The 15,761-nt window shown below is 50.1% G+C and overlaps 1 protein-coding gene across 3 annotated transcripts in view; it reads left to right on the forward strand.

Moving 5' to 3' along the window:
* The first annotated feature begins 661 nt into the window (after window positions 1–661).
* Window positions 662–15,761, forward strand: part of PDE11A (phosphodiesterase 11A) — a 101,784-nt gene continuing 86,684 nt past the window's right edge. Inside the window, exons 1-2 of one of the 3 annotated variants that reach the window (XM_032958513.2) lie at window positions 662–1,313; window positions 7,015–8,359. In XM_032958513.2, the coding sequence (XP_032814404.1) occupies window positions 7,466–8,359 (894 nt within the window). In that variant the 5' untranslated portion in view covers window positions 662–1,313; window positions 7,015–7,465. The other 2 variants (XM_032958515.2, XM_032958514.2) reach the window with 2 other exon arrangements.

Below are 15,761 nucleotides of genomic sequence, written 5' to 3' on the forward strand. Positions count from 1 at the left end.
CGCAGTGGTGCGGCTTGTGGAAACGAGACACGCCGTCGGCGAGAAAGGGATGACGAGCCAGTGGGCAAGAGTACCTCCCTGAGTGGAGTGGACTAGAGGGCCAAAGGAGGGAAATCCGCCCAATAGGGAAACATTCATCGTGGAGACGGAGCGTTAAGATCGGTTGATGTTGCAGGTGGATCGTTAGTTCGCACCGGCTTGGGGAGGCATTCATCCAACGGTGGATCGATCATGCCTGATGAGGATGATGACGGTGATGAAGATGATGATTAACAGCGAAACGTCGTATTCATTTTGTAAATGGTGTGGATTTACACTCCAACACACCGGTGGGCTGAAGTATTAACTAATTGGCTGGGTCGGGTGGCTGTGTCGGGTGGTGGAGGGGTACGACACATTTATACTGATGCGATCTAATCCAAAAACCTTTATTATGAATAATATGGATCGCAAAAGGCTACGTGTTATAAATGATGATGCTGATGATTCCACGTCTATATTATTACAATCACGTCGACCCTGGTTGCTCTCTTAAAACTGCGCACAACCACCTGCCAGCGCGTGCGTGTTCACACAGTCTCTGTCGTGTTAGCTGTGGGGGGCGTGCGTGTGTTAGAATATCGCCGCGTGTTTGCGTGCCGCTGTAGTGGTGGCTGTGGGGACGTGTGCATCTTAGAATATAGCCACCCGCAAGCGCGCGTGTGTTCGCGCTGCCGCCGTAGTGTTAACTGCGGGGCGTGTGCATCTTAGAATCTATACTCTTTGGTTCTATTCGGTAAAGTCACGTAGGTAAAAAATAAAACAACAAAAATCACGACGTTTCGGCCACAACACAAGCGGCCTTCATCAGGTGAAGGGACCAGACTATCTCGTGGACAGCGCTGGAGTGAAACACAGCCACGCTCAGACCGCGACCTTTAAGAGTATGGATCCTTGCAGTCACGAAAGCTTTAAATCTAGAATTGAATCTTAGAATCTGATTGCCGGCAGGGGCGCACGCGTGCTCGCCGCCACTGCGCCATCAGCGTTGGTGTGTGTGCGGGTGTGGAATAACCCTGCGCGGCAGTGAGCCAGCGATCTCGCGATGCCCCTCAGAGGGGGCGCTAACATGGGGGGTCGATCACCCGGGCGGCGGGGGCCTGGCGGGGGCCGATTGACGCAGTGGTGGAGGGAGTGGAAGGGGCGGACGTCGCGCTCCACCTGCCCGGCTAGGGCGGTGGGGTGTACCCCGGCCCCCACAGATTGGTGTCAGAGGCGGTACGACTCCACACGCCTCCAAGGGAGATAGGCACCCCACCCCAAGTGAAAGTAAGGTACGTGTTCACCGGGCAAGGGATACCGTCATGGAAATCGTTTGCCCGGAACCTCACGTATGCGAAAAAGATGAATGGCTACGCGGACGCGCAAGCGCTGCAGCATCTAGATATTCATTTGGATGGGCGGGCAGCCGACTTTGTGGAAGCGCTACCCACTAGCGCACCAGCGCATTGGGGAGAGTTAATGCACCACCTCGGCCAACGCTTCGGCGCTTGCGACCGGGAGGAGGCAAGGGTAGCATTAATGCGCTACACCGCCAGCCCGGCGAGGACATCCGCAGCTACGCCGAGGACATGCGCTCGCTAACGCAAAAAGCATGCCCGGGGTACGCTGCCGGGATCATTGATGACCTCGCCGCCGAGAAAGGGCAGGCCTTTTTGCAATCCCATAACCATCTCTCGCGGCCCTGTGACGTCAGGGATCATCTGACACCCGTACACACGTGGAGCTGATCCCCAGCATTTCCATCTCCGGCGTGGGATGTGCATGCGCGGAATCTCGCACTTAGGAGGAAATCATCACAGCACCTACGATGTTTCTGTGGTTTCTCCTGCTCGTGCCTTCGAGCCGTCCCTTCTCTCTCTCTCTCTCCAGGTCGTCCCCCCTCTCGCTCTCCGAGTCGTTCCTTCTCTCTCCCTCTGAGTCGCCCCCTGTCTCTCTCTCCAAGTCGTCCCCCTCCCCTCTCTCTCTCCGAGTCAACTCCTCTGTCTCTCTCTCTCTGAGTTGTCCCTTCTCTCTGTGTCTCTACGAGAGTGATGAGCAGACACTGCGCCGCGGCGCAGTGTTACAAGTTGAAGTGTGTTTGCTTATTTATATTGCAAACTAAGGAAATGTATAACGTAAGATACTTTACGTACCGACCACAAGTGGCAATGTGGGGGCAGCTGCCCCCCCCTATTTCCTGGGGGGAGGGGTGGGTGGGTGAGAGGGGGGGCGCAATTGAGTAAAATTTCATGGGTGGGTGCGTGGCATGCGAGACGAAACGGGAATACCAGGGGAAGCCCCAAGCGTGAATCACCTTCCTTTCTGAGCACTTTCAGCTTACTCGACGCGAGCATCAGCATCACCGGTTGGGTTGACAAACTTCTCTCCCTTCTCTTTTTTTCTTATTCTTTTTTTACGATCAGAGGAAACAAGAAGATGCTCGGTGTAGTCGGCACTTTTCTTCGTTCATCATTTCGTTTTTTTCAATGCTTTGCTTTATGTAACCCCCCCCCCCCCCCCTTTTAAATGAAAGACCCAACAATTTTTTTTTTACGACAAGTGCTGCATCTGCACGCAGCCCTTCCTACAGTCAAACGGCCTCCGACGGTGAGGGAAAAAAGTATTTGATCCCTTGCTGATTTTGTACGTTTGCCCACTGACGAAGAAATTATCAGTCTACAATTTTAATGGCAGGTTTATTTGAACAGTGAGAGACAGAATAACAACAAAATCCAGAAAAACGCATGTCAAAAATGTTATAAATTGATTTGCATTTTAATGAGGGAAATAAGTATTTGACCCCCTCTCAATCAGAAAGATTTCTGGCTCCCAGGTGTCTTTTACACAGGTAACGAGCTGAGATTAGGAGCACACTCTTAAAGGGAGTGCTCCTAATCTCAGCTTGTTACCTGTATAAAAGACATCTGTCCACAGAAGCAATCAATCAATCAGATTCCAAACTCTCCTCCATGGCCAAGACCAAAGAGCTCTCCAAGGATGTCAGGGACAAGATTGAAGACCTACACAAGGCTGGAACGGGCTACAAGACCATCGCCAAGCAGCTTGGTGAGAAGGTGACAACACTTGGTGCAATTATTCGCAAATGGAAGAAACACAAAAGAACTGTCAATCTCCCTCGGCCTGGGGCTCCATGCAAGATCTCACCTCGTGGAGTTGCAATGATCATGACAACGGTGAGGAATCAGTCCAGAACTACACGGGAGGATCTTGTCAATGATCTCAAGGCAGCTGGGACCATAGTCACCAAGAAAACAATTGGTAACACACTACGCCGTGAAGGACTGAAATCCTGCAGCGCCCACAAGGTCCCCCTGCTCAAGAAAGCACATATACATGCCCGTCTGAAGTTTGCAAATGAACATCTGAATGATTCAGAGGACAACTGGGTGAAAGTGTTGTGGTCAGATGAGACCAAAATGCAGCTCTTTGGCATCAACTCAACTCGCCGTGTTTGGAGGAGGAGAAATGCTGCCTATGACCCCAAGAACACCATCCCCACCATCAAACATGGAGGTGGAAACATTATGCTTTGGGGGTGTTTTTCTGCTAAGGGGACAGGAGAACTTCACCGCATCAAATGGACGATGGACGGGGCCATGTACCGTCAAATATTGGGTGAGAACCTCCTTAATTCAGCCAGGGCATTGAAAATGGGTCGTGGATGGGTATTCCAGCATGACAATGACCCAAAACACACGGCCAAGGCAACAAAGGAGTGGCTCGAGAAGAAGCACATTAAGGTCCTGGATTGGTCTAGCCAGTCTCCAGACCTTAATCCTATATAAAATATGTGGAGGGAGCTGAAGGTTCGAGTTGCCAAACGTCAGCCTCGAAACCTTAATGACTTGGAGAATATCTGCAAAGAGGAGTGGGACAAAATCCCTCCTGAGATGTGTGCAAACCTGGTGGCCAATTACAAGAAACGTCTGACCTCTGTGATTGCCAACAAGGGTTTTGCCACCAAATACTAAGTCATGTTTTGCAGAGGGGTCAAATACTTATTTCCCTCATTAAAATGCAAATCAATTTATAACAAATCAATTTATAACATTTGGTCTTGGCCATGGAGGAGAGTGGAATCTGATTGATTGATTGCTTCTGTGGACAGGTGTCTTTTATACAGGTAACAAGCTGTCGATTAGGAGCACTCCCTTTAAGAGTGTGCTCCTAATCTCAGCTCGTTACCTGTATAAAAGACACCTGGGAGCCAGAAATCTTTCTGATTGAGAGGGGGCCAAATACTTATTTCCCTCATTAAATGCAAATCAATTTATAACATTTTTCACATGCGTTTTTCTGGATTTTTTTGTTGTTATTCTGTCTCTCACTGTTCAAATAAACCTACCATTAAAATTATAGACTGATCATTTCTTTGTCAGTGGGCAAACGTACAAAATCAGCAGGGGATCAAATCCTTTTTTCCCTCACTGTATATCTGCATGCAGAGCTCTCCGTCGTCTGCCACCGAGCACACGGCCTCCTCCAGTGCCCACTGCTTCTTGAAGGCCCACTGCTCTCCCTTCTCCCCCTACATGCGGAATCGTTGTCGCGCTCGCGTGGACGAGTGAGTGGGAACGTGGCCGGTCATGGGATTTCTCCACCCAAGAAGGATGGCTTGGCCCATTAGATGTACGTGGTATATTAATGTATTTTCCATCATTGTTGTTTGTTGTCCTTCCCCCGCACCTCTGGTTAGCACGGTTTGGCTATGTACGGTGCGAAAGAGGTTCAACATATAACCATCACCACCATAATCATCATCATCAACATTATCGATGAGGTCAGCGTTATAACGGGCAGGTTCGCGTTGACAAGCTAATTTTGCGGGGTAGCCAGGATATGGCAGCATAGCAAATGCATTCTTGAGTCTATCTTTGCGGCGCTGGGGTGGATTATACCCCTCGTGCGTGTAGGTACGCCGGTTTCGTTCACCCGCACGTGAAGCCAAACACTCATTAATAATAACAACAAAACACAATAAAAAGGAACTGCCAAGCATCACAATTCTGCAGAAACAGGGCTTAACATAAGAATCTTGAAACTCGGCGCAGCGGTTCCTGGATCGATATACATATGGCACATTACTATTATTACCACCGTTAATATCTAATCCAATTCAGAATCATCAGACCCAGAGTGACTATGACCCCACACGTCGGGGCGACGTTGGTGCGTGCGTGTGTAATTGTGTAATGAGAGAGCGCCATCCAGTAGGTGCCAGAGGGTAACTGGGTACAGGCACTATTATGTAATCGGCATCCAATCCTTAGAGGGAATAACATCTGGGCCAAAGGTGCCGGGGTGAGTCGGGAAGGATGCTTCGGGAACCATCGGGAAGGTTCTTCGAGGGAGCGTGGCTAGAGGCGGAGCCTAGCCTAGCTCCGCCAGGGTGAATATAAGCAGAGGCAGGGGAGGACTCGTGGTCGGTGTGGGGAGCCTTGGGTCCGGGCTGCGTCGCCGCCCGTCAACTCCTCTCTGCGCCATCGACCACGTGGCGGGGTTCCCCAGCGAGGCTCGTCTCTTCTCTCCGGCGTGCCGCCAGCCAACGGCGAGTCCAGGGGAGCGGAGCGAACCTCGCTGGTGGACCAGACAGAGAGACGCTCGTCTATGGTGCTGTGCAAGGGAAACTACCCGGAGAGCTGTGCAGTACCACAGTTAATAAATAAGCACTCTGACAAAGATCGTCGTGGAAGTCGTTGATTACAATTGTAACTCCATCCCAGCACCGCGCTCCCCCCCCCAAGCTAATCGGACCTCCCTCGCTCCCTCCCTCGCTCCCTCCGTCCCTCCCTCGCTCCCTCCGTCCCTCCCTCGCTCCCTCCGTCCCTCCCTCGCTCCCTCCGTCCCTCCCTCGCTCCCTCCGTCCCTCCCTCGCTCCCTCCGTCCCTCCCTCGCTCCCTCCCTCTCCTCCGCGTCCCCACAACAGCGGCACTCCACTGCACTCGCCGCACCACTCAATGCACACCGCTCGCTCGCCACGGTGCAGACGAGTCTCCCTGTAAATAGTCGCGCGTGGTCAGGCGACCTCTGCTCTCGTCTCCTCTCCCGACGACGAATCACTGCAACGAGGACAGCGATGAAAGAACGGAGAGAGCCCCCCAACTGACCACTCTGAAGGAGGCGGGGGGGCTCCGTGTGTGTGTGGGGGGGTATTGTCTGGTAAGAGCTGGTGCGAACGCGCACGCACTCGCCTCGTTTCAACAGTGGGGGAAAGTTATCTCCGCGTAATGTAATACGATACGTGGTGTCAGCTAGCTGGCTCTCAAAATGTGCTCTCTCGTGCCCAGATATATACACAGTGTGTATGTATACTCGTCACGCCTCTCTGAGTAGATCGCTGGCGTGGTTTTATTCTCATTTCAGCAGTTCGCTTTCAATGTCTTGCGCCTATTGTCCTTATTTTATTTTTGTGCTTAATCGTCGACGTGACCACTTTAGTCTCAAAGGGTAAACCCGCGTGGTTTAACGGTCAAGTTAACGTTGATCTGCGTCGTGCAGTACCGCGGGTGCGTAACTATGCGTAACGCAACGTGCGCTTTCATAATTCTTCTTACCCGTACGCAAGCAAACTGAACGCGTATTATATAAACACTGAACCCCCCCCCCCCCCCGTCCTCGACGCTTTCATTCAATAGTTACGCATGACTGAGACGCTGAATAAATACACGGGCGAATGTAAGTTATGGACATTAATATTGATTTGGCAACCAGTGCCATTTTTACGCACTAGCAGCACCCATTTTACCCAGGACCGTCAATCAATTCCCCCGGGGACGCTGCTCGTCCGAGTGAATGGTTAATCTCACTGTCCTTTTGGCATTTAAACAGAGGGGGTGAGGGGGGAGGGAAGTGAAGTCTCCACCTTCATTCGCACTCCTCATCCGAGGCTTGGCTTTTGTGCGACGCGCGCGCAAATCCACGGAGCGGAGTCCTATTCGAGCTCCACGTGGGTGTTCCTCTCGTCTGTTTCAGCGCGGCCATGGAGTATTGGACGGGAAGAGGAGGCGAACGACAATGAGGCGCACCGATTACAGGAAGCTGAGTGTCCACCGTTGTTCCTGCGGTGTCTCCATGATGACCGCGATGGACGCACCGCGTGTATCACCGTCGCCTTGTTCTCGACACTTTAAAAGCTGACGACTCAATTAACAAAAATAATAATCGAAATCACAATCGAGTGGTGGTCGCCGTGGCCTGTGACATTGATGCCACCGCATCTCGCCATCGCTTCCTTCCTTCTGCCCCAATCGCGCATCTGTTCCACAGTCGTAAACCCGGTCGACTGTGCTCCCACGCCTTCACAGTTTCATCACCATCATCATTACCACCACTACCCACCCGGCTTTGGCTCTTCCACCTCCGATTCGTAACTTAACAAGTCCCACGCGCTCCTCACTCAACCCAATCGCACCCGAATGCAATCATGAGCGGCCTGGACTGCACTGCTATCGAGTCGTTCCTTGACAATCACCCGGATGTGTTCGAGGACTACCTCCTGCGCAAGGGCACCTGCAGCTCCGTGAAGAAGTGGCTCAAGCTGCACAACCAGGCGGCCGCGCAGCAGCAGCAGCAGTCGCCACCACTGCCACCACGACCATCGCCGCGTGCCCCGCACCTGCCCAAGTCTCCCTGCAGCCCGAGCAGGGCACCGGCGCCTCGTCCTCCGCAGGTCGGCGAGACAACTCCCACTCCGTCCGAGGAGTTCAGCAGGGCGCTGTCCGTGACGGTGGACGGCGCCCTGCAGAAGCGCGCGTCGCAGAAAGAGCTGCGCCGCTGCTTCGCGCGCTCCAAAGCGATGACGGCGCACAGGACATATGACGAGCAGGCGAACCCGCGCGAGCAAGAGTCCCTCTCGAGCGTGCGGCGCAGGGCGCTGTTCCGCAAGGCAAGCTCCCTGCCGCCCAGCACGGCGCACATCCTGAGCGCCCTGCTGGAGTCGCGCGTGAGCTTGCCGCAGTACGCTAGCGCCGCCATCGACTGCAAGTTCCGCCTGAAGGAGAGCAACGAGCGCGAGTTCTTCCTTGAGATGGTCAAAGACATCTCCAACGAGCTGGACCTCGCCAACCTGAGCCGCAAGATCCTCGTCAACGTGTGCATCATGGTGGAGGCGGAGCGCTGCTCACTCTTCCTGGTGGAGGGCTCGCCGCGCAAGAGGACCCTCGTGTCAAGGCTCTACGATGTGCGCGCCAGCTCCGCGTTCCTTCCGTGCGACAGGTGGGGGGAGACCTCGAGCGAGGTGCAGGTGGCCTGGGGCAGTGGCATCGTCGGCTACGTGGCGGAGCACGGGGAGACGGTCAACATCCCGGACGCTTACGAGGTAACAGTGTCGGTGGTGCTGGCGGTTAAAGTAGCGGCGATGGCGTTGGTGGTAGTCGTGGTGGCGTTGACGGTGGAGGTTGTGATGATCATGGTATTGGTGGTGGTGGTGGTGACAGTGATAGCATCGGTGGTGGTAGTGATGGCATTGATGGTGGTAGTGGTGGTAGTGATGACAAAGGTGGTGGTCGTGGTGGTAGTGATGACATTGTTGGTGGTAGTGGTGGTAATGATGACATTGGTGGTGGTCGTGGTGGCACTGGTGGTGATTGTGTTGATAGTATTAGTGGTGGTGGCAGTGATGGCATCAGCGATGGTAGTGATAACTTTTGTGGCGGTGGTAGTGATGACATTAGTGGTGGTGTGGTTAGGTATGCCATCCGTCCTGGTTTTCGTAGGATCATCTCTTTTAAGATAGGTGGATGGGCAAATCTGTGCGTTTTAAGCATTCAACCTGAAAAGTCGCAGTTGTAAGTTGTATGCAATCCTCGCCTCTTTCGCTTTGGTGAGATATTCTTCCCGTGATACGTTCCTGTTTATTTGTACCACAGGGGTGGCAATCCCAGTGATGGTGGTGTTGGTGGGTTCTCACCTATATTCCCCTGTTTATTGCCCGTGCCTCTACTCACCACCAGGGCGAATGGTGAGGCGGCCGGGTGGTTCGGGGGTCAGAGACACTGATTAGCCACTACTGAGATCCTGGGTCCAATTACGGATAGACCGCCCCCCCCTCCGTCCCGGTTCTAAAGGGTAGCGAGTTGATGGTTTTCCAGCCTAATCATCATGCAATGACTACACACACATAACCACAAAAGCAACAAAACCACTTTCAACTTAGTTGTTTAATATTTCATTATAATAAATTCCAGCTCTGAGGATATAACATTTTGAGTTTGATAAACAGAAGCATATTATTTATTTATATTGGAGGAATCCGAAGAGCGGTGGAGCTCTTTTGCACGTGCCGAACAATGTTTGCATGGCAGGTAAACGGTGTTGCCCCGTGTGTGGACAGAAACCCGTGACTGAAGTGACCTCAGAAGTAGTTATGATGGAACGTCATCTATGGGGATGGCAGGTGGGGAGGAGGGAATGGGGGTCGGGGGTGGTTATCAGCTCCACACTTATTTGAAAAATATGTTATTTCAGCCAAAAATTTTCAACAAACTTACGTGCGTGTGTATATATATAGATTTTAACACGATGTATTCTTGTGTCGATGCCATTTGGCAGCATACGAGGAGATCCAGTGGGTTAAACAAATGTCACGAGGCGTGACACTCATGCGTCGCTTGCGTTCTGCTCCGGCATGAGAGTGGCATGCGGGTGAGGGGCAGATTCCCTTGCGACCACGCTTTACTACGTACGGTGCGAAAGAAGTTCAACATAGACACAGACATACATACGTACTGGGAGAAGCCAGAGGGTCGCCAGCTCCCAGACCCATTCAACGACACAGAGTTTGAATCATTCCCATTTACTTTATAAACTATTAACTATGTTTTTTTATATATATTTTAACAGGTAAGGCCCACTGAGCTATATTGCTCTTTATTCAGAAGCGACCTGGCTACAAATGATAGCCCAATAAAGTGGCTTATCATGTGGACATTTCTAGGAACCAAATATTCTAAACGCATGTTGATCCTGAATGGGGAGGGAAAAAACCGGAAGAAAAATCCACGCGACTACAAATATACAGCAGGCGTCAGGGTCGGGATTGATGAAACCGTGCCAATTCGCACCCACGAACAGCAGGTTTCTCTATCGGCGCAAGTGCGTCACTCTGCACCGTATCGCCTGCACCATCGTTTGCTGGTAAAGCTGCAACCCTGAAAAGACTTGGTCATGCTTCCGCGAGAGGGAACTCTTACAAAGCCCCTCTAGTTTAAATTTTGACTTACAACTTTCGTGACTGCAAGAATTAATATTCTTTGGTTCTTTCGGTAAAGTCACGTAGATAGAAAAAATAATAATAAAGTGAATTTAAAAAAATACTGAAGCCTGGTTCTTAATCGGAGTGAGTGTGCTGGAAGTCTATAATGCAGACTGTAGCCTGGTTATTCAGTTTGGTGAGTGTACTGGCAGTCTATAATGTAGACTGTTGCAATGGTTATTAAGCTGGGTGAGTGTACTGGCAGTCTATAATGTAGACAACCTCGGTGAGCGTACTAGCAGTCTACAATGTAGACTGTAGCTCGGTTCTTAACCTCGGTAATTGTACTGGCAGTCTATAATGTAGACTGTAGCCTGGTTCTTAACCTCGGTGAGTGTACTGGCAGTCTATAATGTAGACTGTAGCTTGGTTCTTAACCTCGGTGATTGTACTGGCAGTCTATAATTTAGACTGTAGCATCACAACCAGTCGCGTGCATTAGACCACTGTGACTATCCCCAGCGTTTACTTTTCTTCTTCCACGTGTGTGTAGCGCTGTAAATGGGCTACAGTAGCAGACAGGGCCCACCAGGGGCAGTAACTTGGACCGGCATGAGGGTCGCTACATTCCCCAGCCCCAAAGTAGGGGGGGGCTGCGGGTTGTTCTAGGATCCCCCGAGGCCCCCCCCCCCCTGGAATAGAACTCTCTGGAAGGGAGGCGTGGCCAGGGATGGACACACCTGGGGAGGTGTATAAAAGCCGGACCTCTGGACGGGTCCGGGGCCAGTCCAAAGACCGAAGCCAGAAGACCAGCTAGCCAAGGACCCTGGGACCCCTAGACCCACTGCCCTTGTAAGGGCCGGGACTCAGTGGGCCAGTGGTAAGACTCTGGGAACCCTCGGGCCCGACGTCCTTGTAAGGGCCGGAACCGAGTGGGCCAGTGGTCGGGACCCGTACCTTGGCTGGGTTGGGTCAGTGTAGCCTCCCCTAGGTGACTCTTAGCCAGAAGACTCAGAGCCCGTAGCCCCAGTGATAGGGCACGCTAGCCTGGAGGCCGTACCTCCCCAGGCAGTAGGTAAAGGGGCCATTGCCCCTTTGTGTAAGACTGCTATTGTTATCGTTGTAATAAACACGTTGCCTCTACAAGTCGTCTCAACTCTCCGTGAACCCACTACACGTGTGTCCCACTCATGTGAGGTCCACTGTCCTTGCCAACCTTCTCCACGCTGCCCTGTCCTGCACCACCTCTCTTTCCGCTCCTCGGGCCACCGTGTCCGATTGCACCACATCACCCCCCCCAACCCCCCCCCCCACCTCTTCTTCTGCCTTCCTCTTGATTTCTTTCCTTCCCAATTGCATCACTTGCACCTTCTGACCCAAATAATTTTCCTGTTGTCTCTCCACATAACCGAACTACAACAGCCTTTTCTCTCTCATCTTCTCTGTAATTTATACAACCTTGAGTCTTCTTTTCACTTCTTCATCTTTCACCCTGTCCTACCTTGTTAAACCCAACATCCATCGCAACATCCTCATCTCTCTGAGTTCCATCGATTGGTTCTCCCTCTTTCTTTTGCCCCAGCACTCGGCCCCATGCAAAGGTGCCGTCTTGTACACTCTTCCCTTCAACCAAACTTAGCCCTCTTATCGCACACCACACCAGTCATCTCTCACCATTTCAGCCATCTAGCCCTTGTTCTTGTTCTCTTTTCTCCTTCTAGTGATCCATCAGCACATGTTGTTGCACCCATGTACTTAAACTTGCTCATCTTCATTAACTGGTCACTTCCAATTTGCAATCCTCCTTCTGCATTATTTCCACCATGTACTCCGTCTTTGTCCTACTTATCCTCAACCCATTCTCTCCATCTTTTGCACCCAGATCTTCAAGTCATCTTCCACTACCACTGCTCTCACTGCATAGCACAATGTCGTCAGCCAACAGCATACACCAGGGGGGCTCCCTCTGAATATCTCTCGTGAGTCCAGCACCAGGCTAAACAGGAAGGGGCTCAGGGCGGAACCTTGCTTCACTCCCCCTTTGATTTGAAGCTCTCAGGCACTCCATAGCTGCTTTGCACATGCATTTTCGCTCCTTCATACATATCCTGGATCAGCCGGACATTTACCTCAAAAATACCTCTTCTTCTCATACACCGCCAGATGAGCTCTCTAGGCACCCTGTCGTACGCTTTCTCTAGATCAATATACACCGCATGCAGGTGCCGATTATTCTCTCTGAACTTCTCCATCAATACGCTCAGTGCAACGATTGCATCCATTGTTGACCTTCCCTGTCTGCATCCAAACTGACTCTCGCCAATATCCACCAGCTTCCTCAGTCTCCTTTCTATGATCCTTTGCCAGAGTTTCATGGTGTGACTCATCAATGCTATTCCTCTGTAGTTCCCACACTGTTGTACATCACCTTTCCCTTTAAAGATGGGAACCAATGTACTCTCTCTCCACGCATCTGGCATTTTCTACCCAATCCAGGTTATCCCAAACAGCCCCATCAATATTTCAATACCCTTTTCTCACGTAAATACGCACACATCACATTTACAACCCCGCTGTCCAGTACCAGTCTGACTATCATTCTCTCTTCTGACTTCCATCAACCTTTGTCTTCATCTCCTCACTCAGCACAATTCCAACCACATTTTCCCTTGCTGTTGTTAAATGGTATAACAATTTAAAACCACGGTATATCTCTTTTGCTCTGCTGCCTTTCCATTTTGTTTCCTGGATGCATGCGAGGTCGACTTTCCTCTTCCTCAAGCAGTCCGCTAATTCCTGACCTTTTCCTGTCATTGTTACAATATCCCGAAACAACCTTCTGCTCTTTCCATTTGTTTCTCCATCTTGATATGTGCAGACACCGTACTACCACTGCCCGGGTCTGCACTCTCAACAGCGGCAGTCATTGGGTCCCGAGATTCTTCGCACACTGAGGGACATTTGTTCACAAGGACTTTCCATTTTTTGGCTTGAGGGCTGTACGTCCGGTTGCCACCAGACGCCAATCCTCTTTAATCCTCGCTATCAGACATACATGTATGTGTTTATATGTAATCTCATGTCCGCCGCTCTCGCAGTGAGACGTAGTAAGATGCTGCAGAGATGACGTGAAACGCATTGGCGAGGGATGGTGTCCTCCTTTCCGGCTACGATCAGCCAGCATAAGTCACAGGGGGTTCCTGTCACTCGCCAGGGAGGTGGAACTTCTCCCGTGCAGGGCTGTTTGCCCCCCCCCCCCCCCACTTTCCCCACGTCGTTAGAGGACCACGTGCCCGTTACCGGCCGGGCATTGTGTGGTCCTCGCGTCACTGAAGCGGAGTGCGTGGGTTGTTGCTCTTCTTTTTCTCGAGTTCAAAGGCCAGAATTCCAGCAAATGCTAAAAAACCACGTCAATTCCATTGACGGTGCGGATTGGATTAAGATGAGACGCAGAGTAGTGACATTGCGAGCATTGTTTAAAGCCAGTGCCACCCACGTGTAACGGGAGATTTTACACTTATGTTGGGTTTTTTTCTGGCCCAAAAATGCCTAATGCCATAAGCCACTCTCTGTGTTTGGTTAGATGTGCGAACGTGGTGTCTTCATAAAGGCCCCCCACCCCCTCGAATTTCTAAATCATCTAAACTCGCAAAACCCATCCATCCAGTTCACCATGAAAGTGGAAGCTGACAGAACGAAAGAAAACGCATACTGACGTCTATCTGGATGCAGTCACACCATTACCCCGCACAGAAATCTGCTCTTATCAAGACGCTCATTTATCGAGCTAAGAAGTGTCAGATGGTGACAGTCTGAGAATTGAAATTAATCATGTTAAAGCGCTGCAAATGAACGGTTACAATGATGCACAAATCAACAGGGCATTGAATGCCATAACCAAATCAAATAACACGAGCATTGAAATTGCCCAAGTAATTAATACAATCAAAATACTATACATTGCGGGAGTAACTGATAAACTAGCCAGATGTTTGTAAAAACAAAACATCCAACACAGATTTGGCACGCTACATAAAATACAGAAATTTATATCTGGTACAACAGATGTATTACCGAAGCTATTAACAGAATGTGTGTACAGGATTAACTGCACTTGTGGCAAATGCTATGTTAGCAAACAGGACGAATGATCAACACGAGACTAAAATAACATCAGAGAAATATTCAATACTCCAAAATACAACTGTCAGCAGTAGCAGAACACGTGTGCCAACAAGGACACTCAATTGATTTTGATAATGTTGAAGTTCTGTGCAAAACTAGCTATGACCGGCCAAGACTAATTAGAGAATCTATCGAAATTGAAAGAATTAAAATTATTTTAACCGTTCAGAGAGCTATCGACTTAGTGCTGCGTGGAAACAAATAATCAAATAATATTATTAGACCTCCTTTGTCAGTACCAAAATATAATAATAGGGGTTTTCCCCTTTTTGCTCACCAGAAAAATATAATTGGGGTTTTCCCCTTTTTTCTCGCCAGAAAAAAGGGGAAAAACCCTATTATTATATTTTGGTACTGGCAAAGGAGGTCTAATGATGTAGATGCTTACCCCGAGCCCTCATTACTTTGATAGTGCATTGTCTTTGAGCTGTACGCCTTTTGGCGTCCTCTGGTCTAGCACCAATTGAGACGAGGCTCAAAAGAAAGCCGTCTCTGGTGTGGACCAATCAGTTTCAAGGACAATGCATATATTATCAGTGTGCTTTTTGTTTGCATTTTGACCACAAGCATTGTGGTTAATGCACACATGATTCCTTGTAAAAAGGTTTCAGTTTTATTCCCGAAAAAAGGGGAAAACCCTATTAATCAAATAATAAATTGTTTAAATGCATGCCTAAACAGGCCACCATACTTCAATAGGGATTACCGTTGGTACGGCTATTTTAATACACACAATGGACATGAAAGACAAGATCAAAGGGCTCGCATAATGTGCATACATAATGTACGTTGACTCATTAATCCCCACTACCCCCCCCCCCCCACTTTGCGCAAGAGCACAGAAGTGTGGTCACCACATCTACGCCTCTGTATAAGGAACGCAACTGGTGGACTTCTCCACAAATCTGGCTGTCGCCTGATGAAGCTAGTTGTAAATACTGGCGAAACGTCGTACTCAGATTGTAAATGGTGTGGCTTGGCTCTCCAACACACCGGTGTGCTGTACTAGTGACGAATTGGCATGTTCTGTTTACGTGACAACTCTACTAGTTGGCTGTGTCGGGCGGAAGCGGGTTTTATCGACACATTTATATATTTACGCGATCTAACCCACAAATCTCTATTATGGGTAACGATATAATTGCATGAAAATTTTAATCGGGCTAAGTAAAGAAGGTTGAATTGCCCGTTTGTGAGCGTGCCTTCTTTTTGACTCGGAGCCACTCACTCTCTCCCCCTACCCCTCTCTTGGGTGACATAAATTGGCACAACTTCACTTCGACAAAGCACAGTCCAAATTTCGATTTAATATAAAGCACAGTCCATTTAAATAATTGTGTGA

The sequence above is a fragment of the Petromyzon marinus genome, chromosome 2, assembly GCF_048934315.1.
Source record: "Petromyzon marinus isolate PM22_M1 ecotype Great Lakes invasive population chromosome 2, UKy_Petmar_22M1.pri1.0, whole genome shotgun sequence".
NCBI lineage: Eukaryota > Metazoa > Chordata > Hyperoartia > Petromyzontiformes > Petromyzontidae > Petromyzon > Petromyzon marinus.